The sequence below is a fragment of the Hyperoodon ampullatus genome (genome assembly GCF_949752795.1).
Source record: "Hyperoodon ampullatus genome assembly, chromosome: 4".
Classification (NCBI taxonomy): domain Eukaryota; kingdom Metazoa; phylum Chordata; class Mammalia; order Artiodactyla; family Ziphiidae; genus Hyperoodon; species Hyperoodon ampullatus.
In genome coordinates this window covers 30,345,635-30,368,982 of record NC_136917.1, presented here as the reverse complement: position 1 = coordinate 30,368,982, position 23,348 = coordinate 30,345,635, and the positions used below count along the sequence as shown (strand labels likewise).

At 45.3% G+C, this 23,348-nt stretch overlaps 1 protein-coding gene across 4 annotated transcripts in view; it reads right to left on the bottom strand.

Moving 5' to 3' along the window:
- Positions 1–3,679: 3,679 nt before the first annotated feature.
- The window catches only part of VAV1 (vav guanine nucleotide exchange factor 1), a gene marked incomplete at both ends in the record, with an annotated part of 56,176 nt that continues 36,507 nt past the window's right edge, over positions 3,680–23,348 (bottom strand). For 2 of the 4 annotated variants that reach the window (XM_079703087.1, XM_079703089.1), the window contains 16 exons: positions 3,680–3,733; positions 5,638–5,789; positions 7,111–7,225; positions 9,608–9,695; positions 11,172–11,288; positions 15,509–15,540; positions 17,564–17,629; positions 17,952–18,088; positions 20,371–20,416; positions 20,593–20,615; positions 20,709–20,806; positions 21,050–21,151; positions 21,972–22,081; positions 22,378–22,510; positions 22,931–23,016; positions 23,116–23,202. In XM_079703087.1, coding sequence (XP_079559213.1) covers positions 3,680–3,733; positions 5,638–5,789; positions 7,111–7,225; positions 9,608–9,695; positions 11,172–11,288; positions 15,509–15,540; positions 17,564–17,629; positions 17,952–18,088; positions 20,371–20,416; positions 20,593–20,615; positions 20,709–20,806; positions 21,050–21,151; positions 21,972–22,081; positions 22,378–22,510; positions 22,931–23,016; positions 23,116–23,202 — 1,446 coding nt within the window. The remainder of the gene's footprint in view (positions 3,734–5,637; positions 5,790–7,110; positions 7,226–9,607; positions 9,696–11,171; positions 11,289–15,508; positions 15,541–17,563; positions 17,630–17,951; positions 18,089–20,370; positions 20,417–20,592; positions 20,616–20,708; positions 20,807–21,049; positions 21,152–21,971; positions 22,082–22,377; positions 22,511–22,930; positions 23,017–23,115; positions 23,203–23,348) is intronic. The other 2 variants (XM_079703090.1, XM_079703088.1) reach the window with 2 other exon arrangements.

Genomic DNA, 23,348 nt, shown 5'->3' with positions numbered 1-23,348 from the left:
CTCGCAGGTTCTGGTTTTGTTCCAAGTATTCACTGCCTCTCCCTGGAAGAGGAGTAAACCTTCCTGCCCTACTGATGTTACTCTGGGCCATACAACTTGCTCTGGCCAATGAAATGTCTTCTTGTCATCCCCAAGAAGAAACATTAGGAACCACTGAGTGGTCCTGCCATCTCTCTTTTCCTTCTGCCACAAGCCTGACACATCCCAAGGCTGGAGGTCTCCAACAGTGTGATTCCTGCAGCACCTTCTCCTTCCAGGAACTTCTTCTTCAGCAGAGTTGAGGCCAATGCGTGAAGGAGTTGTTTGTGAGATGTTGAGATGGGGAGTCATTTGTTACAGCAGCAATACTCAGCCCAAGGTGACTGATGCAGGTCGTGTTGTGCTGGGGCTTAAAGACCCAACCGAAGACCCCCAAGACCAGAGTTAGAACTCAAGTTCAAAGTTCAGCCTGGGGCTGGAGGACAGTGATTCAAGACCTCCAAGAATAAGTCCATGACCTCAACCTCATTGACACCTTTGAATTAGACAACTCAGGTAGCCACATTAGGTAAATTCATGGCGTGGCTCAGGAGGAAGTTGGGGGCAGGGCAGAAGCCCCTCCCCATAATCCCTGACCCTTGGAACTCCATTCCCTCTCCAATACCCTCTTTCCAGTTTCACAGCCCTTCAAACACGGAGCACACGTCACACCAGACTCTGGAGTCTGAATCCTGCACCTGGCCAGGTATGCACAGGTGCTGTCTGGGCACTGGCTTACCTGGGGTTGGGGAGAGAACTAGGAAATGATTAGGTCCCCACCAGCTACTGGAACAATGGTTAAGAAGGTGAAGAAGGCGGCTTTACACTTAGACACAAACTAACTATGCTCTCAAACAGGTGATTTATATTTCTCTGGTTCAGAAAGGTGAAGTCACTTTTCCAACATGTGACAGCCAACTTTGTAAGGGCAGAGCTGACCTTAGAATCCTCCTGGAACCTTGGCCAAGATGCTCAACTGCCCACGAAGCTGGTTGTGAGATTATATTAGATAACGTCTGTGAAGAGCTTACTATCGTGGTACCAGGCAACGTTGAATGTTCAACATGGGGGCTGCCTCCATCATGAGGGGGGTGGAGTAATATTCACAAGTACTACCTATTTTCCATCAAATTAGTATATTGCCCATGGCCCCTCCTCAGCCTTGGCCACCATCATTTTTTTTCTCCTAAGAGTTATTCCTGCAGGAGATTTACCAAAGAAGCACCTTCCTGGCTTTCGAACTTCAAAAGCCTAATTAAAGATGCTGATTCCTGGCTTTTGAGCCCCCACCATCTAAGCCCTCAAGGGCTCTAGGTAAAAGTCTGGCCAAAGTAGTTGCCAGGGGACAGTGGGGGAGGGAAAGGGAACTCATCGCTCAGTGGGGATGGTTTCCCTTTTGCAAGATGACAATTTCTGGAGATTCATTGCACAACAGCATAATATTCATCCCATTACTGAACTGTACAGGTAAAACAGGTTAGGATGGTAAATTTGATGTTATGTGTGTTCTGCCACAATCTTAAAAAATAATAAATTCTATTAAGTAAAAAGAAAGTCTGGCTATAGATGCAGAAAAGCATTCAGGCTGAGTCAACTTTTCCTGCAACAAAATAGATCATGGTTTCCCAGTGTGGACGGGAGGAGTTGGGTGGGAAAGATAGTTAAACTCAGAGACAGGTCCAGGGATGCATCCCTATATCCTATTAGCCCAACCCCAGTCTAAACAGCTTCAGGATCAAGTGAAATTTGAGACATCGTCCTCCCAAAAAAATGCAGATATATGCAAATTATGGATTTTCTTTCAGAGGATTCAAAGCTCCTCAAGGATCCACAGACCACTGGTAGGATCTATGTGCCTTAGACCAATGGGTTCAAGATGTCTAAAAGACAGCCCAAAATTACAGGGCACCAAACAGAAGCAAAAACACTGGAAAGGCATTTGGATTCTCTGTGGAATGGTCATTAATCAGATTAAGCAGAGCTAAGTCTTGACGTCTGACAAAAATAAGGGCTCTGCCATTCTGTGATACCAGATGAGGACTAATGTTTCCCTGGAGTCCCCTGGACCCCAGGATAGAGCAGGCTCTACGGAGTTTCCCCACACCCTGCATATGGCAGCATCCATTGAGTAGGGATGGCTGCAAAGGACTGTGCAGACCCTGTCAGCATCCCACCCATAGCGCCCCAGTACTGACAAGGTCCCTACAGGTCAGTGGCTCCAAATATGCCTGTGGTTCTCTGGCCACCAGAAAATGTGCTGCCTATATACAAGCAGCTCTCAAGCAATGACGAATGGAAGTTGGTTGATAAATACCCCAGCTCCCTTGCCTCTCAACTCCAAGGCTTGCTCTATACTGACTTCCAGAGGTCCTGAATGAAGAGGAGACCCCATTGCCCAAAGCTGTCACCTCATCCATGCTCCCTGTGTCTCCCTCCCCTTCCCATCTCTCTTCCCTGCTCCATCCCAGCTGCTTCCTTGGATCACCTCCCAGATAGATTTCGCACCCCCAAATCCTTGTCTCAGGCTCTGCTTCTGGAGCAGCTCAACCTAAGACAGTGACTGTATAATTTTTATCATCCAAACCAGGACACTTTGGAGAATGAAAAGGATCGTGGTTAATAACTACACTAGGGCAATAGTCAGGACTGTCCCGGGGAAACCAGGATGTAGAGTCATTCCACTCAGCACTTAAGGGGAAACAGCCAGACGCGTTGCATGAGCCAAGAGGGATGTGGAAAATGCAGAGGCACCAAAGATGAAACAGAAGCAATTACCTCTCAGCAGGAGGCAGTGATGGAAGATAACCACCAAGAACCAGCAGTCTTTCCAACACTCCAGTCCCAAAGCCCCTGGAATTGAAACATGACCTTGGAGAGAATTGACTCAGGAGACCCAGATTCAACCGAGATGAAGTTTTTACCACTTAGCAGAACTGGAGAGGCTCCAAATAGTAATTATGTCCTATTACAGAAAAAAACTGATAGTTACATTTTTGTGATCTGGAATCTGTGAGCGTAAAATTCTTTCCTGCCACATGGGGGTCCCATTTCATATTTCAGGTTTTCTTTTTTTTCTTTCTTTTTTTTTTTTTTGCGGTACGCGGGCCTCTCACTGTTGTGGCCTCTCCCGTTGCAGAGCACAGGCTCCGGACGCGCAGGCTCAGCGGCCATGGCTCACGGGCCCAGCCACTCCGTGGCATGTGGGATCTTCCCGGACCGGGGCACGAACTTGTGTCCCCTGCCTCGGCAGGCAGACTCTCAACCACTGCGCCACCAGGGAAGCCCCAGGTTTTCTTTTAAATGGCAGAGAAAAGTGATAGAGCTGGAAAGCAGGAATTAGTGAGGGGGCTTTGGTCTGTGTCCCAATGCCCTTTCCCATCTTTCCCTTCCCAGGTCTGACACAAGTCCATCCATTCATCATTTTATTAAAAGCAGTTGATTGAGCCCTGCTTTCTCAAGGGGACCCAAGAGGAAATCAGTGTATTATAAATTAACCATGGCAGGGCATCATCCCAGGAGTCCTGCCAGCTGGACGCTAGCCCTCCACAGTCCATCCCGGACTCTCAGCCCGCCAGGACGTATCACAGCCCCGAGGCCCACTGCCTGCTCATCCCAGGCTCAGAGCCTAGAGTTTCTCATCTCTCTGCCAATGTGCCAAAGCTCAGCAGTACTCAGAATAATCCTCTTCCACATAGTTGGAGGGGAACCAGCCAACCTGGAAAGAGACAGAGAAGTGGTCAGGGCAGCCTCTGCACGTTCTCCCACTGTTCCTCGACACACCAGGAAGGTTCCCTCCTACCACAGGGCCTTTGCACCTGCCATACCTTCTACCCCAGAAAGTACCTCCCCTAGATACACCCTCGGCTGACCACTCCCACCTCCTACAGTCCTTTACTTACATGTCACCTTATCAGCAAGGGCTTCCTAACCATCCTATTTAAAATTGTAAACCCCATCCACCCAACAGTCCTTATCCCCACTTCCTGCTTTTCCATAACACTTTTCACCATCTAATTGATTATATATGTTACTTATTTATGGGCTTCTTGTCTGTTCCCCCTCCCTTCACTACAACAGGCCAGAGATTTTTGTCTGTCTTATTCATCACTGAGTTGCAAAAGCCTAGAATAGTTCCTGGCACACAGTAGATACTTAATAAATATTTGTTGAAAATATGGGTGGATGACACAAGAGGGAGGAGATATGGGGATATATGTACATGTGTAGCTGATTCACTTTGTTATAAAGCAGAAATTAACACACCACTGTAAAGCAATTATACTCCAATAAAGATGTTAAAAAAAAAGATGGATGAAATGATGGATGGATGGGTGGGTGGATGGAATGATGGGTGGATGGAATGATGGACGGATGGAACGATGGATGGATGGATGGATGGATGGATGGAATGATGGATGGATGGATGGATGGATGGATGGAATGGTGGATGGATGGATAGATGGATGGATGAGATGATGGATGGATGGGTGGATGGATGGAATGATGGATGGATGGAATAAAGGATGGATGGATGAAATAAAGGATGCATGGATGGATGGATGGATGGATGGATGAATTCTTTACAGCCTAAACCTTCCTAAACATCCCAAAATCCCCCCTCAAGCCCTAACTGTTCTCTACCACACACTAAATTTACCCTCCATGTTTCCTAAAACTGTTCACCTAAGCAATTATCTAGGTCACTTTTCACGTTTCCCTCTGGTAGAACTGAAGCTTCTAACCAGTGTCTTTATCTTCATTCAACAAATATTTTTTGAGAAACCAGTACAAGCAAGGCAGTATTCTAGAGGCTAGGAATTCATCAGCAGACAAAATAAAGAATACACTCTGCCTTGTGAGACAAAAATAAGAACCAGACAGAAACTTTTTTGAGAAAATTTAAGTTCCCTCCTGAAAGTCCAAATTCAGGCAGACAAAAGATCACAAAAGGCAAAAGCGGTTGGTCTCAGTTCTGCCTTTTCATGCATTCAATAAATATTGACTGACATACTATGTGACAATCACTGTTCCAGGCACTGGTGATACTGCAGTGAACAAGATAGAAAAACCCCTCCCTTCGTGTTCCCCAAACATGCCAATGACTCTCTCACCCCAGGGCCTTTGCACGTGCTGGTTCTTCTGGAATACTTTCCCACACCTCCCACCACCCATGACCTGGCTGACTTAACTCATCCCTCAGTGATCAGCTTGGTCTCTCAGAAGGCATCCTGACCTGCTCCCAGGATGAGCTGGGGGTTCCTTGGGGGCTCCCAAGGTGCCTTATGATTCCCCATCTCAATCTCAACCACTCACTGTTGTAACTGCATGGTTACAGGTCTGTGCTTCTCACCAAACAATGAGCTTCAGGAGGGCAGTGATTGTACTGTGCTCATTTTTGTCTCCTTGGCACCCAGCTAAATGCCCGACACATAGTAGGTGCTCAATAAATAAATGCAAGGTGCATAAATAAAATCTCTGTCCCTTCATCCCTTCCTTCCAGGGAAGCCCTTCACACGAGCCCCTGCCCACTCACTCCACTCCATCATCCAGTAGAGCTTCACTAGAGCCAGCTCACCCCACGCCCTTTCCCTGGCGCTGCCAAACTCCGCCCCAACTCACCCGGCCATAGATCTCCCCTCGCCACCAGCCCTGCTGCCCCTTCTTGTTAAGGATCTTGATGATGTCACCCTCTTTGAGGGACAGCTCTGATCGGTCCCGGGCGCAGAAGTCATAGCGGGCTTTGGCTGTGCCAAAATACTTGGTGCTCCCTGCTGTGTGGGAGAGAGCAGAAGTGGGAAAGGGCCCTGGATCAGACACACACCCATCGTCTGGGGGCAGTGGGAGGACAATGCTCCAATAGACCAGGATGAAGAAGGGCCCCTCAATGCTTCTTTCCATTGAGTGTTGGGTGGCCTGTGTTCTGAGAGTACACAGTTGTCTTCCCAGAATCATCCTTCTAGCCCAACCAGCATCCAAACTTAGAAAATAATACAGTTATGATCTTTTAAATGTTACGTATATATTCACAGTGAAAGAAACAGAAGAAAGATGTGGAAGTTCTCATTCTAGATAATATTAATTATATTAAAGAAGTCCAAGGGTTGAAAAAGAGAGGGAGAAAGATAAGAAAGGGAAAAAGTTTCCAAAGTACAATATTAAGTGATATTGTAGACTATAAAAGTAATTTGTAGTATTTCTGCAAATATGCTAAGATTGAACATCCAAATATTCACCAGGATGAATAAGTAACTTGCAGACAGATAGAAACATTTATTTGATTGGGTGATGAGAATAGGGATAATTTTGGTTTCAGTGTCCTAATGTTATGCTGGTGTTGCTTTTTCAAAAATATAACTTTTTAAGTGGTGAATTGTTATTTTATTGGTAAACATTTTAACAATAATTAATTTTAAAATCCCTCTTTAAAAATATTTTGGACATGTATGTAAGAATTCAGAAACTCCACCACCCAGGTGACTTTTCTGAAAAACGTACTCCCAAATGCACTCCAGAAAAATAAAATTTGAATCAGAATTTTAAAGAAATTTTAAAAATAAAGGAAAACACAGAAAACAAGAAATATAGACAGTCTAAATAATTCTTGATATTGAATTTGCAAAGTGAAATGCAATGGTGAAGAAAAAATTCCTAAAGTATAAGGTATGATTGTTTTCATTCATAGCAAACCGTATTCGAAATAACTTCAACAAACCAGGTGAGTTAAGAGATACAAAGGAAAAGGAAAGAAAGAGTGTACTAAAGGTCTTGCCTTTCTGTGGGAGAAGGTTATTGATACTAATTCATGCCTGATATTGATACAAAAATAAAGGCTTAAAATGTGTAGGTGAGGACGCTTCTGGTTCCCAGTGTCCTCATCTTCCAAAATATGAAAGTAAACCCTTTCATCCAAGTAAATGGATATGCAAATCTCTCAAGAGCAAAGGGACAAACTGGAGGTGGGAATTAGCTCAAGCTGTTTCACAGATAGGACTTTTCCAACCCCACAGGAAGGAATGTCCACGGCATCCCCACACTTTCCCTCCACAGTGGGAAGGAGCTGGCACAGCAGGCCCCCAGCTGGAGACAGCCTACCTGGTGGTTTGCTGATGGCTCTCCTCTCAGGCTCCTTGAATGGGAACTGCAGGATGGTGTCCAGTGACTTGAAGCAATCCTTCAGAGAATTCTGTTGGTAGAATTCTACCAGCTCCTGCAAAGAATACAGCAGGACAGATGCTCTCCCAGAGGGCCAGTCCACGATGGGGACACAGCTGGAAGGAGCCACATCCAACTCCTCATGTGAAACAGGTCCTCCTTCTGGCCTCCCTGGCAAAAGATGCCTTGAATGCTCCCCACGATGGGGAGCTCACTCTCTTCCTGGTCAGCCAGGACCATTTTATGGTGAAGAAATCACATTGTCTCAAGACAGTTCTCCTAACAGCCAGTTCATTTCATGATACATTTACCAAATAATCAACTTGCCTGATGACCAGCTCACCAAAACCAACCCTCCCTGGGTGTCAAGAGCACTCTTTTTACAAATAATTGTAATAATAATAAATGCTGTTTACTAAGTACCTACTGTGTGCTGGTCAGTGTGCAACCACACATCATCAAAATCTCCTAATAATCATGGGAGGTGAAAACATTGATGAGACCCCTATTTTATAAATGGAGAAACTGAGTCACAGAGAAGGCTCATGGAGGGTCCCACAGCTGGAAAAGGGCAGATCCAGAATTCAGTCCCAGGACAGGCAATAGAGTGTAGCAGCTAAGAGCTGGCCTCTATAATAAATTGATCTGAATTCAAGTCCCAGATGTGTTGTGTTTATGAATATTTCTTCCACAAACGGCTCAACCTGATTCTAACAGTGGGGAAACCGTCAAGTCAACATTAACATTCTGCAAAACAAAATGTCTTATGTTTTGGAGTTCTAGACTTCAAAAGTTCCAAAGTCATGAAAGACCAAAGAAATAAATAAAAGACTGGGGAACTATGGCAAATTAAAAGAGACACTAAGGAGATGAAAGGAATGTGTGATTCCCCTAATTATATCCTAGGAGGAAAAGGTCATAAAAGACATAATTCAGGCAATCAGGGAGCTTGGAAATGGGCTGTGTATTATAATAATAATTTTGTATCAATGTTCAACTTCCTGACTGTGATAATGACACAGTAGTGAGGCAAGAGAATGTCCTGGCTCTTTGACAGTCACGCTAAAGTACTTATAGGAAAGATCATGATGCCTGCAAATTACTCCTAAATACTGCAGAATAAATGTGTGAGTGTGTGTGCAGAGAGAGAGAGGGAGAGAGAGAAAAAGCAAAAGAGGAAGAATATTAACAATCAGTAAATCCAGGTGAAAGGTCCACAAATATTCATGACACTATTCCAGCAATATTTCAGTAATTTTTCAGAAATAAAAAATGGGGGGATGGTCTTCCCTGGTGGCGCAGTGGTTGAGAGTCCGCCTGTCAATGCAGGGGAAACGGGTTCGTGCCCCGGTCCGGGAAGATCCCACATGCCGTGGAGCGACTGGGCCCGTGAGCCATGGCCGCTGAGCCTGTGTGTCTGGAGCCTGTGCTCCGCAACGGGAGAGGCCATAACAGTGAGAGGCCCGCGTACCGCCAAAAAAAAAAAAAAAAAAAAAATGGGGGGAGCCAAAATTCTCAGAGTGTTTGGGGGCAAAATAGATTTGTGGAATGAGTGAACAGTCCCTAACCTTTTGGGCAGTCAAAGATCCATTTGAGGCTCAAATGAAATTTGAGATACCTTCCTCCAAAAAAATTGCAGATATATGGAAATTTCTGGATTTTTCTTTCAGAGAATTCAAAGGATCCTCAAGCATCCACAGACCATGGGTAGGATCCATGTGCCTTAAACCAATGGGCTTAAGATGTCTAAAAGACAGCCCAAAATTATAGGGCACCAAATAGAAGCAAAAACACTTGAGAGGCATTTGGATTCTCTGTGAAATGGTCATGAAGCAGATTAGGCAGAGCTAAATCTTGACATCTGACAAAAATAGGGGCTCTGCTATTCTGTGATACCAGATGAGGACTAAATCTCAGTTTCCCCCATGTGTGAAATGGGAACTCAGAGAGTGAGTTGAGGGGGGATGAAGTGCAGTCCTATCTATAATATGTTTGGCACTCAGTAAGTGCTTTGTAAATGTTCACTGATGCTACTGTTGTTGTTTTTTTTTTTGCGGTACACGGGCCTCTCACTGTTGTGGCCTCTCCCGTGGCGGAGCACAGGCTCCGGACGCGCAGGCTCAGCGGCCATGGCTCACGGGCCCAGCCTCTCCGCGGCATGTGGGATCTTCCCGGACCGGGGCACGAACCTGTGTCCCCTGCATCGGCAGGCGGACTCTCAAGCACTGCGCAGCCAGGGAAGCCCGCTACTGTTGTTTTTGTTGTTGTTATTATTCTCAGTGTTGATGATTAGGAAAACGAGTTTAAAGCCAGTTGCTCCATAGTGCCTCTTGGAGGGGCTGTTCTGAACGTAGGAAAGGGGGTCCCAAGGTGGAGCTTCAGAGAGGGTCCTACCTAGATTCTGGAAGGCTGGGTTTAGGGATTCATTGGCCCTTACCATAAGCCCCCGGAAAGCCTTCTTCTCTGTAATCCGGTACAGTCCTTCTGCTGTCATGATTTTAATATGCTTGACCTCAACATTATACCTGGAAGCAGGGAAAGAGAGCGAGATGGTCACTGCGTCCTGAGTCTGGGAATTCAGGCCCATCCCCTGTCGAGTCTCAGCCCCATGCTACACACCCCCAACCATGGAAGAAGCGTTCTTGGCTACTTCAGGGAGGGGGCGACCACTGGAGCCCAACAGGATCCCTTCCCTGGAGCCTTTGCTGCTCTAAACCTTAATTTCTTCCTCCATAGAACAGAAATCATCTTCCTTGACCCACGGGGTTGCTGAGAAGTCAAAAATACCTTATAAAGAAAGCACTGTTGTAGAGTAGATAGGATGAAATCGCCACTTCCACTAAAGTGAATGACCATAGAATCTAAAGGATGTGCGAGAAGGGGTCCATTTCCAGCAATATGGAGGACCACAGACTAGTACGGAAGAGGCATGAATTGGCAGAAGTGGTTCTGCCAATATGAAGAACTAGATAACCAAAAAAATCTCCTACTCAAAAAAACCCCTAGAAATGCCATGAAAAAAATGCTGAGCTCTCAAAAAAGTAAGGGAAATCCCCAGAGGCCAAAAATGAGGATGAAACTTAAAAGTATATGTCTTTTTACTCTTTTTTTTTTTTTTTTTGCCATGCTACGCAGCTTGGGGAATCTTAGTTCCCCAACCAGGGATCGAACCCGGGCCCCCAGCAGGAGAATCACAGAGTCCTAACCACTGGATGGCCAGGAAATTCCCAAGGAGCATATGTCTTAATCACATAGAAACATGAGATGAGTTACTGGGTCCCTGTTGGGTAGAGAGTTGGCACTGAGACCCACCCACACCCCATAAGGGTGGACTGTCAAAAAGCTACATCCTCAGGAAAAGAGGTGGTCTAGAAAAACCCACCCATGAGCACAGCAGGGACCATGTGAAAGCTTGTTTGTCTCAGACCCAAAACAGAAAAGTCACCCTTGAGAATTCATAACCTCAGTCCTACCCTCTTATGGGTTTAGCATTTATACTTAAACCACCTGTGTAGTCTGGGAAACTAAGGAATTAACCAGACATATTTTAACCTGAAAAAGAAATTAACTTGTTGGTGATTCCCAACAGAAGCAAATGCAAAATCTCTGGGGACCCAGGCAGCAAAGATACCCACAGGGAAAGCCCCACTTAAAATCACAAGACCCAGTGACAAAACCAACAAGGAAACAAGTCACCACAAGCAAGAAGCTGCACCCAAGAAACAGTAAGGCAGGAAAGCCAGGGTCTGCAAGACTTGGGTCCAGATTGCATTTCTGCCTCTTCCTAGAGTATGCTAAATGCCTCCTGGAGCCTCGCTTAAGAAGCGTATCTCTTTCCTGTGGGTTGCCAGTCAAGTAAAAGAAATAAGAAAGATTAAAAACACCTAGGACCCTGCAGGAGCTCAATAAAAGTTAACTAGCGTGACTGTACATTTCCTTCTTCCTAAGCACCTGCAGTGCCCAGGTCACAAGGGGAGATAGGTCGGGAAAGGAGGAATTACTTAATGCTGATGGCAAATTCTGCAGCATCTTTCACTCTCTGTCGCACCAAAAACGTCCCGTCCGAGCGGTTGGTGAGGATGCTTTCTGCCGCGGCTCTCTCCATGGGGCCCGCGTACCTGTCAAGATACACCAAGGAGAAAGGTCCACACAGCCCCTATGTTGCCCTATTGAGGCTGCTTTTCCCCCCAACCCCTGTGATTTCTTTTTAAGTTAATGACAGCCTGGGTCTAGCAGCGCCCTTAGACACCAAGGTAAACCTTGGGGGAGGCAGTGGCCAGAGTCCCGAAGTGGGCAGTGGCCATTAGATATCTGTAAGTCACACCCAAGGTTTCACCCCTGGATTGCAGGAGACAACTCAGTCCTTTGGGTGTGACTGTGTCTCAGTGTGACACAATAAGAAGTATATATTTGGTTTCTGTGCCCCCCACCCTTTCCTGGCACGTAACTCCTAAAACCTTCAGAATCTCCGAAGTGATAAGTGTCTTTTTGTATGCTAATGAGATGATTGGGGGCTCTTGGATAGCCTCAGGATGGGGGCTGGTGGCCAGAAGAAACAACCACGTGGTTAGAGGGTTGGAACTTTCAGTCTCACCCCACCCTACATATGGGGAGAGAAGAGGGGCTGGAGGTTGAGTTCATCACTAATGGCCAATGATTTAACCAATCTTGCCTACGTAATGATGCCTCAACCAAACCCCAACCAAATGGTTTTGGAGAGACTCCAGGTTGGTGAACACAGGGAGGTACCAGAAGGGTGCAAGCCCAGAGAGGGCGTGGAAGCTCCGCCCCTTTTCCCCATACCTTGCCCTCTGCATCTCTTCTATCTGACTGTTCCTGATCTGACTGTTCCTGAGTTGAATCCTTTTATAATAAACTGGTACTCTAGTATGGAAACTGTTTCTCCAAGTTCTGTGAGTTTGTGTTAGCAAATCACCAAACCCAAGGTGGGGGTTGTGGGAACCCCCCATTTATAGCCGATGGGTCAGAAGTAGAGGTGACCTGAGCTTGTGATTGTCATCTGAAGTGGGGGATTGTCTCGTGGGACTGAGCCCTTAATCTGTGGGATCTGATGCTAACTCCAGACAAACAGTGTCAGAATTGAATTGAATTGTAGGACACCCAAGCTGGTGTCTGGAGAATTGGAGAATCGTTTGATGTAGGAAGAAAATCCCACACATTTGGTTTTAGAACTGTTGAGACTGTGAGTATAGAAAAACAGTTGTTGGGTTTTCTTTCTTTTACTTGGAATTTGGCATGCCTGGACAGGTATTTACCGAGTGTCCACTGTCTGTCCATCTCTGTGGTCACCAGGACGGAAATAGGGTGAGGAGAGTGAGACACAGCCTCAGGTACAAAATTTAAAGGGCAAGCCAAAAACTCAGGCATCAAGATAAATAATAATAAGTAAAATAAGTAGTATTTTAATGCAGTATTTTTAAAGTGCAAAAACATCCATAAAAGGAATGAAGTACTGATATATTCTACAATGTGGCTGAACCTTGGAAACATGATGCTGAGAGAAGCCAGTCACATAAGGGCATGTACTGTATGATTCCATGTATATGAAACATCCAGAACAGACAAATCCATAGAGACAGAAAGTACATTAGTGATTGTCAAGGGCTGGGGGAAGGGGATGGGGGTGATTGTTAAGGTGATGGGGTTTCTTTTTGGGGGGCTGATGAAAATGTTTTGGAGCTAGATAGAGGTGCTGCTTGCACACCATTGTGAATGTACTAAATGCCATTAAATATACTGGGCTGGCCATAAAGTTCGTTTGGGTCTATACGGAAAAACCTGAAAGAATTTTTTGGCCAGCCCAATAGATGTGAAAAATAAATAAAGATGTGATTATGAATATTTTATGCTGTAAATGTAAATATATAACATAAATAACATATATTAATTATAGATAATATATAATTATATATGATATATCAATGTGGGCATGAATATATTTATGGCATAAATTTTTTTTTTTTTTTTTTTTTTTTTTTTTTTTGTGGTACGCGGGCCTCTCACTGTTGTGGCCTCTCCCGTTGCGGAGCACAGGCTCCGGATGCGCAGGCTCAGCAGCCATGGCTCACGGGCCCAGCCGCTCCGCGGCATATGGGATCCTCCCAGACCGGGGCACGAACCCGTATCCCCTGCATCGGCAGGCGGACTCTCAACCACTGCGCCACCAGGGAGGCCCCGTATGGCATAAATTTAAATATAAACATAAAAATATAACTATAGATAACACAATTATAAATAATATATAAATATGAATATGAATGTGCTTATGCTGTAAATGTAAATACATAACATATATAAATATTAATCATATAGTATATAATTATAGATAATATATGTAGGAATATGAATACATTTGTGCCATAAATTTAAATATATAACATAAAAAATATATACAAACTATAGACAATACATTTATCATATAAAATATGAATTATTTATTATATATAAATACAAATATGTTTATGCTATAAATGTAAATATGTAACAATATATATTAATTATATACAATATAATTACAGATAACATGTAAATGTGAATAGGACTATATTTATAAGTGTGAATATAACATAAATTATGTTAATTATACATAATATATAATATAGATAATATATAAATATGAATACAAATATATGCTATAAATATAAATATATAACATAATATGTATTAATTTTATATAATACATAATTATATGATCTATAAATGTGCATATGTAATATAAATGTAAATATTAACATAAATGCCACTTTGGTTAATTTTATGTCGTGTAAATTTCACCTCAATTTTTAAAATAAATTCAAAAAAATCTGTGATGAGCAAGATGTCAAAATTTTAAATAAGGACAAGATCTGACTCTGCAGTTGCCAGATTCCCCACAATTCACCTTTCCCTACTCCCAGCCCTGTCATATCCTGTGTCTTTATTTACAGTTCTGGTATCTTGCTCATCACAGATTTTTTTGCCTTGCTTTCGATTTTTAAAAATATTTCATTAAAATAGTATGGATCTCGATGCCTGAGTTTTTTGGCACCCCCTTAAATGTTGCACCCAAAGTCGGGGTCTCACTCTCCTCAATCCAGTTCCGGCCCTGGTGACCTGGTGACAACATCTGGCAGGGCAGGGGCAGGGTGAGCACAGCCTCAGGTGACCACGGTTTAATTCCTGGCTCTGCCACCTAGTTGCTCTGTGACCTCGGGAACTGAGTTTGCTACTTTGAGCCCCAATTTCCTTTTCTGAAAAGAGGAGATAAAACTGCCCATCACAGAGGGACATTTTTGACAAATGGCAATAATGCAGTTGGTGCACCTCATACATGGTAGGCATTCACGACACGGGTGTGTTATTATGCTCTTTGTGTAATAAGGTTAGGCTTTGGAGTCAGGCAAGCTTGGGTTCGAATCCGACCTCCTTCACTTCCTCACTTTGTGATACTGAACAAATCACTTATCCTATCTGAGCCTCGGTTTCCTCCTTTGCAGAAAGGGAGTAAGAATAACACGTACTTCAAAGTGTTACTACCAGAATTGAATGTGTCCTTGAAGTGCTGACACACGGTCATAAAAACAATACCATAGCATGTCCGAATCTAAGGTGCCAATGATTGTAAAATTCACTGTGCTTTCATGGGCAATTATGAAATAAAAATTACTACCCATAAAATTAGGCAGAAGACTCAGACACCACTAATTGTAAGAGTCATTCCAATGCCAGAGATGTTAAAACGTGGGGGAGAAAAATGCGTATTTTAGAATGCATGAAATGCAGTCATAACAGCGAGTGCTAATAATAACAGATAATAAAGTGCTTTTTGTGTGCCAGGAACAGAGCTAAGCACTTTTTAGGCTCATGGAAACCACCTAACAGCCTTATGAAGCAAATATTATTAATCTGTTTTCCAGAGAGGAAAGCTGAAGCACAGAGAAGTTGAGTTACTGGCCAAAGGTCACAGAACTGGATAATATTGGAGTCAGAATTTGAACCCAGGTCAGTGGGCTCCAAAGCAACACTGAAAACTTCCATCCCTCACTGCTCTATCAGTAGTAGGTCCTCAAAGAAAAGGTGGCGGGGGGAGAGGGAACTGCCATTATATCATCACCATCATTTTCCTTCCAGTGAGAACATAATGTCCCAAAGTCAGGGAACTTCTTTTGTTTGTTCTCTCAGCAGCCGCCAGCATAGGGCTGGAGCCAGCAGTTAATGCCCAAGGTTTGAAGAATGAATAACTGATTGGTTTGTAGCTCCCATCCCCACCCCAATGCCCAGCCCAGGCATCCACCCCAAAGCACCCCAAGTTGAAAATTAAAAAGGTGGTTCTACTTACCAGAGATGAACAGACAGGTCCTGAGGGGGACCCTGGGGACACAAAGACCAAAACTCAGGGCAAAGGGTCCAGCATGCAACAGGCTTCAGGGCACTACATTCATTCATTCATTCATTCATTTTTTCCACTATCATTTATTGGGGGCACAGTACCAGGCACTGTGCGCTTCACTGGAAATACAGTCCCAGAATCCAGGGGGAGAAATCGGTCCACCCTCAAATGAATCAGCTTTAAAGAGGCAGCTATGTTTGTAGGCAGAAATTGGAGAGATGTTCAGATCTTGGCTTCTGAATGCCATGTTCCAATGAAAGGACCCAGGCTCCTTGGGAAAATGGTTGATTCCAAGATTGGGGCAGAAAAAGTACAAGAGAAGTCTGCTATTGTGCTAGAAAGTAAGGAAGGGCTCAAAGAATGATGGGGACATGTCAAAAGGGCAGAAGAGCCAGCCTGAAGGGGCTCCCATTGGTCAAGGGTGGGACAATTTTAAAATAAAAATCCAGGAACATTTCCTGAGATAGATAACACACAGATACATAGTTAGACACATAGAAGATTCATTGATAGATACATAGATACACAGATACACAGATAAATACAAAGATGATTATTAGATAGATATATAGATGATTGATAGATACACAGATACACAGGTGGATACATATATACAGAGATACATAGACAGATGATTGATAGATACACAGATACATAGATACAAAGATGATTGACTGATACACAGATACACAGATAAATACATAGATATATAGATTAGAAGAGACAGTTCTTCTTTACAATAGAATACCTGCTAATAACTTCACAGGAAATGATGGAGTTGGAAATTCATAATGTAACTCCACAGTAGAGAAATGACCCCAAGCCAAAAAAAAAAAGTCAAAGATATTTTTGGGAAAAGTATAAACATGTACTCTGGATTACATAATATATAATGATTTATATTATATATAATAATTTATATATAGTATAATGTCCCTGTTGAATTTCATGTTTTTAAAAATCATGCTATGTTTATACAAGAGAAGGCTCCTGTTCTTGGGAGATATTCAGAGATGAAGGAGAAATACGTCTGTAAACTTACTTTGAAGTATCTCAGGAAAAATAAATAATAGACAATTTTTAAATAAATAAATTGTGCAGAGAAAGATGGTAGAGTAAATGGGACACAATGTTAACAGGTAGTGAATCTGAGTAAAGGATGTATGGAAGTTCTTTGCATTATTCTCAGGACTTTTCTGGAAGCCTGAAATTACATAAAATAAAATGAAAGCGACAAAAACGAGACTTTCCCCCTGCAGGCTCCTATGAGGGCTGTGAAGCAGGCAGCAGGGTCATGAGGGAGGATAAGGTTTGGGAAGAGTGGGGAAGATCTGAAATCATCAGGAAGAGGGAATCAGGGGCTTCCCTGGTGGCACAGTGGTTAAGAACCTGCCTGCCAATGCAGGGACACGGGTTCGAACCCTGGTCCGGGAAGATCCCACATGCCGCGGAGCAACTAAGCCCGTGCACCACAACTACTGAGCCTGCGCTTCTAGAGCCCGCGAGCCACAACTACTGAAGCCCTCGTGCTACAACTACTGAAGCCCGCGCACCTACAGCCCGTGCACCACAACGAAGAGTAGCCCCCACTCGCTGCAACTAGAGAAAGCCTGCGGGCAGCAATGAAGACCCAATGCAGCCAAAAATAAATAATAAATTAGTTAATTTTTTTTAAAAAGATGAGGGAATCAGGGGAGCAGGGAACAGGTGAAGAAGGACAGGGGCCGGGCAGAGTGGTGGGCAGATCTGTTCCCAAAAGCTGAGCAAGGAGGCACGGGGTGGGGAGTGACCCTGTAGAGGACTCCATTCGGTGCCCCAGAAGGAAGGCAGAGGTTGGCTAACCTTCTGGACTCCTCTCTGGGCTCAGTCACTGAGGTAGGGAGTGACCTGCCATGATGGGCGGCCCCCTCCTGACCTCAGGAGTGTCTCCCCAACGCTGCAGAGAGTCGCGGGACCCTCTCTGAACTCCCCTGCCCTCTCTCCAACCAGACTTGAGACACTCACATGCACGTAGGGCTTGACCCTGTTACAGGGAAACCAGCCAACTTCATTGGTAGACGTATTCCTGCCCTAAGAAGATGGGAGGGAAAGATGGACAGAGAAGTTACAGGCATCCAACATGTGTGTGTGTGTCCATCTTTCACCTAATGGCCACTCCGCATGGTCATCTATCTCTCCATGGCCTGGATGCCCAGAGAAGTGTCAATCAGTATCAACTTCCTGAGAAGACCACCAGCTCAGAAGGGCCAGGCCAGCCCCCAAAATCCCCATAGACATCACTCTCCCCAGAGCAGCCATGTCCAGTTGTGCCATGATCCCATTCCCAAGGTCACCTACACCCTGACCCCACGCTCAGGTCCTTCTCCATCACTCCCACAGCCCCAGCCTGTACCTCCCACCAGTTCTGTTCGGCTTCGGCCTTGGTGAGTTCCACAATGTCTCCAGGGCTGAGGCGTAGAAAAGGTCCAATGGCTCCAGGGGGTGGAGGCAGCCCATAGTACTCCTGGCACACCTCCATCTTGGGCAGGCCTGGAGGGGCGGGGAGGTGGTGATACAGCACGGCTGGTAGTCCGGGACTTTCAAACCTGAGTCTCACCACTCACCAAGATGGCGAAAATTAAAAAGACAGACAATACGGAAATACCAAGTGGTGGCGAGGATGTGGATGGAGCAACTGGAAGTCACCTGGATTTCTGGATTCTATTTTTTTTTTCTTGAAGAAGTTTTTAATATGAAAATATTTTAAATAATTTTTTTGGCAGAAACAGGGAGGGTGGCCACCACCCCATAGCCCATTCCTACACGGCTGTAGGAATCCACTTTGGAAAACTATTTGGCTGTATCCATTAAAGCTAATTCCACTCCTGATATATCACCAAGAGAAATGAAAACATAGGTCCCAGAGAGTCATAGACAAGAATGTTTACAGCAGCTCTCTTCACAGGAGCCAAAAAAATTGGCAACAAACCCAATGTCCTCAAGAAGATGGATAAACAGCACAAAATACAATAAGCAACGAAAAAGAACAAATGACTGCTTCAGGCAACCACACTAATATGCAGTAACTGAGTCCATGCTATACAATTTCATATGTACGAAGTTCAAGGGCAGGCAACACTAATCTATGATGATAGAGGTCAGACAGTGGTTCCCTCTGGGAGGCAGAATGGACTAGCAGTGAGTATGACCAACACCATCCAGTAAAACTTTCTGCGATGATGGAAATGTTCTATACATTAATCTGAATGGTGGTTACATGGGTAGAAATTCAGTGAGCCATACATTTAAGATATATTCATTTTATACACTTTATGGTATGTATTTTCTATCTCAATAGAAATATTTCAAAAAAAAACAACAAAGAAATATTTCTATCTCAATAGAAAATTATATATATATATTTATATATATATAAAATGGATATGAGCAAGTATATATATGTGTACATATATATGAACATATATGTATTGGCTATGTTTAAATATATATATATATATATATATATACACACACACACACACACACTCACATACACTCATATATATTTCCTCCTATTGAGGACATTTGGGTTGTCTGTTTTTTGACCAATAAAGCTGATATATACATTTTTGTATAAAGCTGATTTTATACATATGTATTATTATATTATATATATAGTGTATATATATATATGTTCCTGCTATTGAGGACATTTGAGTTGTTTCTAATTTTTGACTATTACAAATAAGACTGATGTATCTATATCTAGCTGTAGATAGAGAACTACAGCTAGATATCTATGTATCAGGTTACATAGATAGATAGATAGATAGATAGATAGATAGATAGATAGATAGATGATAGATAGATTGATCTGAAACTGAATCTTTACACTGACTCTGTATGACTATGAGCAAAGAGTTTATTTTTCTCGGCCACACCGAGTTCTTTAATAATGCCTTGCCGTCCTGCTTCCTAGCCTTCGTACATGCTGTTCCCTCTGCCTGGAACACTCCTGCCATCCTCATCTGTCTGACTACTCCTTATCCCTCAAGTGTCCACTTTAATGCCACCTCCTTTGAGAAGCCCTCCCTGAAGGCTCAGATTCATCAGGTCGCCTGGTTGAATGCTCTGGAAAACCCTCTACTTCGCCCACCTCAACTGGAATGACTTAGCCGAAGTCTGTCTCCTGCTACCAGCCTGGGAGCTTTGGAAGGACAGGAAGCACACTGTTTTTTGGCACCATTTGCCCCACACAATATATACAGTAGATGCTGAATAAAAATCACCCATCACAACTGTGATCTCACAAACATCATTAATATATACCAAAATCCAGGCTTTCCCCACTGGCATTGGGCTAAAAAGAATTCTGGCTTGGCCAAACTCTGCATCTCCTGCAACCATCCAGTTGGACTACACTTTGCTGAAACTATTCCATTATGATAAGATTTTGTGATACAGAATCAGTAGGAGAAGGGATGAGGTATGCCCAGCCAGCTAAGACTACAGATGGAGTTTGTCAGCGAGAAAAAAAAAGGGGGAGCGGGGGGGCAGTGAATAATAAAAGTGAATGGGAGGGGTGGAGGGATAAGTTGGGAATTTGGGATTTATGTTCCGTGCATCCCCTTCACAGTGTTTGAGCAAAGCTAGTAAAGGATTTGAGTTCGTTATTTATAAATTCCTTTTGGGTTTCTAGGACTGGAACAAATGCTTTATAAGCAGGGCATTATGTGGTCATTAATATAATTGTTGAGATCTGCCCCTGGGCCAGCATCACTGAGGCAGACTAGATTTATTTCTGCCCCACACAGCGCCCCGTGCTGACTCACCCAGCTCATTCCTCTTTTTGTCTTGAGCCCGCCGATGTGGCTTATCCTGGAGGGAGAGACCAAGACAGCAAGTATCGCTACCTGTGCCCAGCCTGAGGGCTCCTCAGCCCTTATCTGAGCACCCAGCAAAGAGCCATGCCCACTGCCAAGGGCTCCCGGGTCCTGCCTTCCCTACCCACCCCCCTGATTTTCCACACACAGAAAGGAGCATGGGGGTCTTACCTTCTTCATAGTTCCTGCAAAATCTATGAGAGGGTAAAGGAAATACTAGTTAGAATGGGAACCCCCCACCCTCCATGCAGAAGCAAGCCCACCTCCCAAATTCAGTCTCCTGGTACCTTGCCCGTGTCGACCACATGGAGGGACCCTCCCCAGACACTCCTTGTGTGCAGGTGCCCGGCACCGCTGGCAACGGTAGCCCTGATAGAAAGTGCCTCTGGGATGCAGGGAGAAGATAAAGAAGAGAGCCAGTGATGTTGAATGAACACAGCCAATCGTTTTACCAACAACATAAAGGGCCCCTTTGTGTTCTCTTTAGAGCAGGACAGAGATGGAGAAGCTAAAGGTCAAAGGAGGGCCTCCCCCCTCCCAACTCAGGGCCATGACAGCCAGGGAGCCCCCCCCAAAGAGGAAGAGCCAACCCAGCCCAGGACCCAGGTCCATCCTCCCAGACTCCCACCTCAGCAGCATCTGGCAAGCCTTGCAGGACGTGGTCTCCTCAAAGGAAAACATCTGGAAGTCATGTCCGTTGGCAGTGGAGTTCTCGGGGTAGATGTTGGAGCTGGTGAGGGAAGATAATTCCATGCAATGGAACAGGATTCAGTCATAAAAGGGAATGGAGTACCCACACACGCTGCAGTGTGGATGGATCAAGACCTCATTCTTTTTTATGGCTGAATACTATTCCATTGCATGGATATGCCCTGTTGTGTTTGTCCATCCATCCATTGATGGACGTTTGCATTGTTGCCACCTTTTGGCTGTTGTGAATAGTGCTGCAATGAACATGGGTGAAGACAGAAAGCGGATTAGTGGTTGCCAGGGGCTGGGAGCAAGGGAAATGGGAGTGATCACTTAATGGTTGCAGGGTCTCCTTTGGGGTGGATGAAAATGTTCTGGAACTGGATAAAGGTGATGGTCGCACATTGTGAATGTACTAAATGCCATTGACATGTACACTTTAAAATGGCTATGTTTGGGGAACTCTCTGCTGGTCCAGTGGTTAGGAGTCTGTGCTTTCACTGCCAAGGGCCTGGGTTCGATCCCTGTGGGGGAACTAAGATCCCACAAGCCGTGCAGCACAGCCAAAAAAAAAAAGTCTAAGTTTTTGTTATGTGAATTTCACCTCAAGAAAAAGAAGGAGGAGGAAGACAAGAAGGAAGGATTTTCAGGCTGGTGACTGAAGCTTACGAAGACTTGGCATTCTGGTGATGCAGACAGCCTTAAAAGACTGTCCCTCTCATTTCCCAGATGAGGAAACTGAGATTCAGAATGGTCCCATGACAGAGATGAGACGACAGCACAGAATTGCCTCCCAGATCCTGCACTCAAATGCTACAGTCCTCTTGAGGATAGAAAGCTGGAGGAGGCGGGGGTCTTACATGGCCATCTCGAACTGCTCCATCCACTTCTTCTTCAGTTCTCGTGTCTTGAAGAACAGCTCATAGCCCTGGGCACCTTGGTCCTCAATCAGGAGGAACATGTGAGTCCACTGCAGGGAAGCAGGGTTGAAAATGAAGGCACCTGCTTGGAAGAGGGTGGGACCACACACCCATTGACCCTACCACTGTGGGGAGAAAAGGGTCAAGCCAACTACAGCCTGTCTGCTCCCAGGAGAGCCATGCATGGGTTACCATGGAAAGGGCTGCCCAGGAGAAGCAAAAACACATTCACAAATCTAAAATCACACAACACACGCACTTGCATTCCAAAGGCCAAGTGGAGAGCTCAAGCTGCATTGAGGCTCCCCAGCACTGAGGCTCCCCAGTTACAGCCTCCAAGCCTCACCTTCTTGTTGTCCCGCTCTCCGGAGGAGTCGTCTCTAACCTGGAAGCTGTGCAGGTTCACAAAGTCCTTGAGGTCGTAGGTGTCCCCTCGGCGCTTACAGATGAGCAGAGCTTTGTCGAGCAGGAAGGCATACCTGGAAGCAGCTGGGTCAGGTGCCCCTGTCGGGCTCCTCCTTAAGTCCTCACCAGCTCTCTGCCTGATCCCCCCCCCCACTTTCCGGGCCCCCCACCCTGCTGTCCATCTAGGATTCCTGCCCTTTTCCTCCTCTGTGGCCAACTTGGCCATGCCTACCTCACCCACGCGATCCTTACAGGTCCTGCCACCTGTCGTTCTTGGCTTCACCCACGCATCCATGCTGGCTCTGCCCCGCCTCTCCATCTAGGCTCCACCCACTGGTCTGTGTGGCCTCACCCACCTGTCTGTCTAGAAATAGGGCCAAGCCCCTGCCCAGACTCCACTCCAGATCCGTGTTGGCTCTGGCCACCTGCCTAACTAGTAGCCTGGCCCCGCCCCTGTCCAGGCTCCACCCCAAATCCATGCTGGCTCCGCCCACCTGTCCATCTTGGAGCGCCGCTCCACAGAAGTGATCTTGAGCTCGCCATCGATCTTGGGTCGGCCATAGTGGGCCAGAGACTGGTCCTACACAGCAAACAGGGTGTCTGGTAAGAGGCCACGCAGGAGACCAAAGCCCCTCCCCACGTGGCCACGCCCCTGGCCATGCCCACTCCGCCCCCTCACCAGGTTCTCGATGGACAGCTGGAAGTTGGTGATCTGCCTCAGCGTCTCGTTGTCGCGCTTGACCTCATTCACGCACTGTGCCAGGTCCTGGGGGTGGGAGAGGGGTGAGCCTGGGCCCCCCCCACCTGGCCGGAGACAGGGGGTCAGCCCCCAGCAGTGGCTGGCAGAAGGATGTCACTGTCCCCGAGGGGGACGCTGCGAATAACTCACTCGGCGGACAGGTGTGTCCCTGT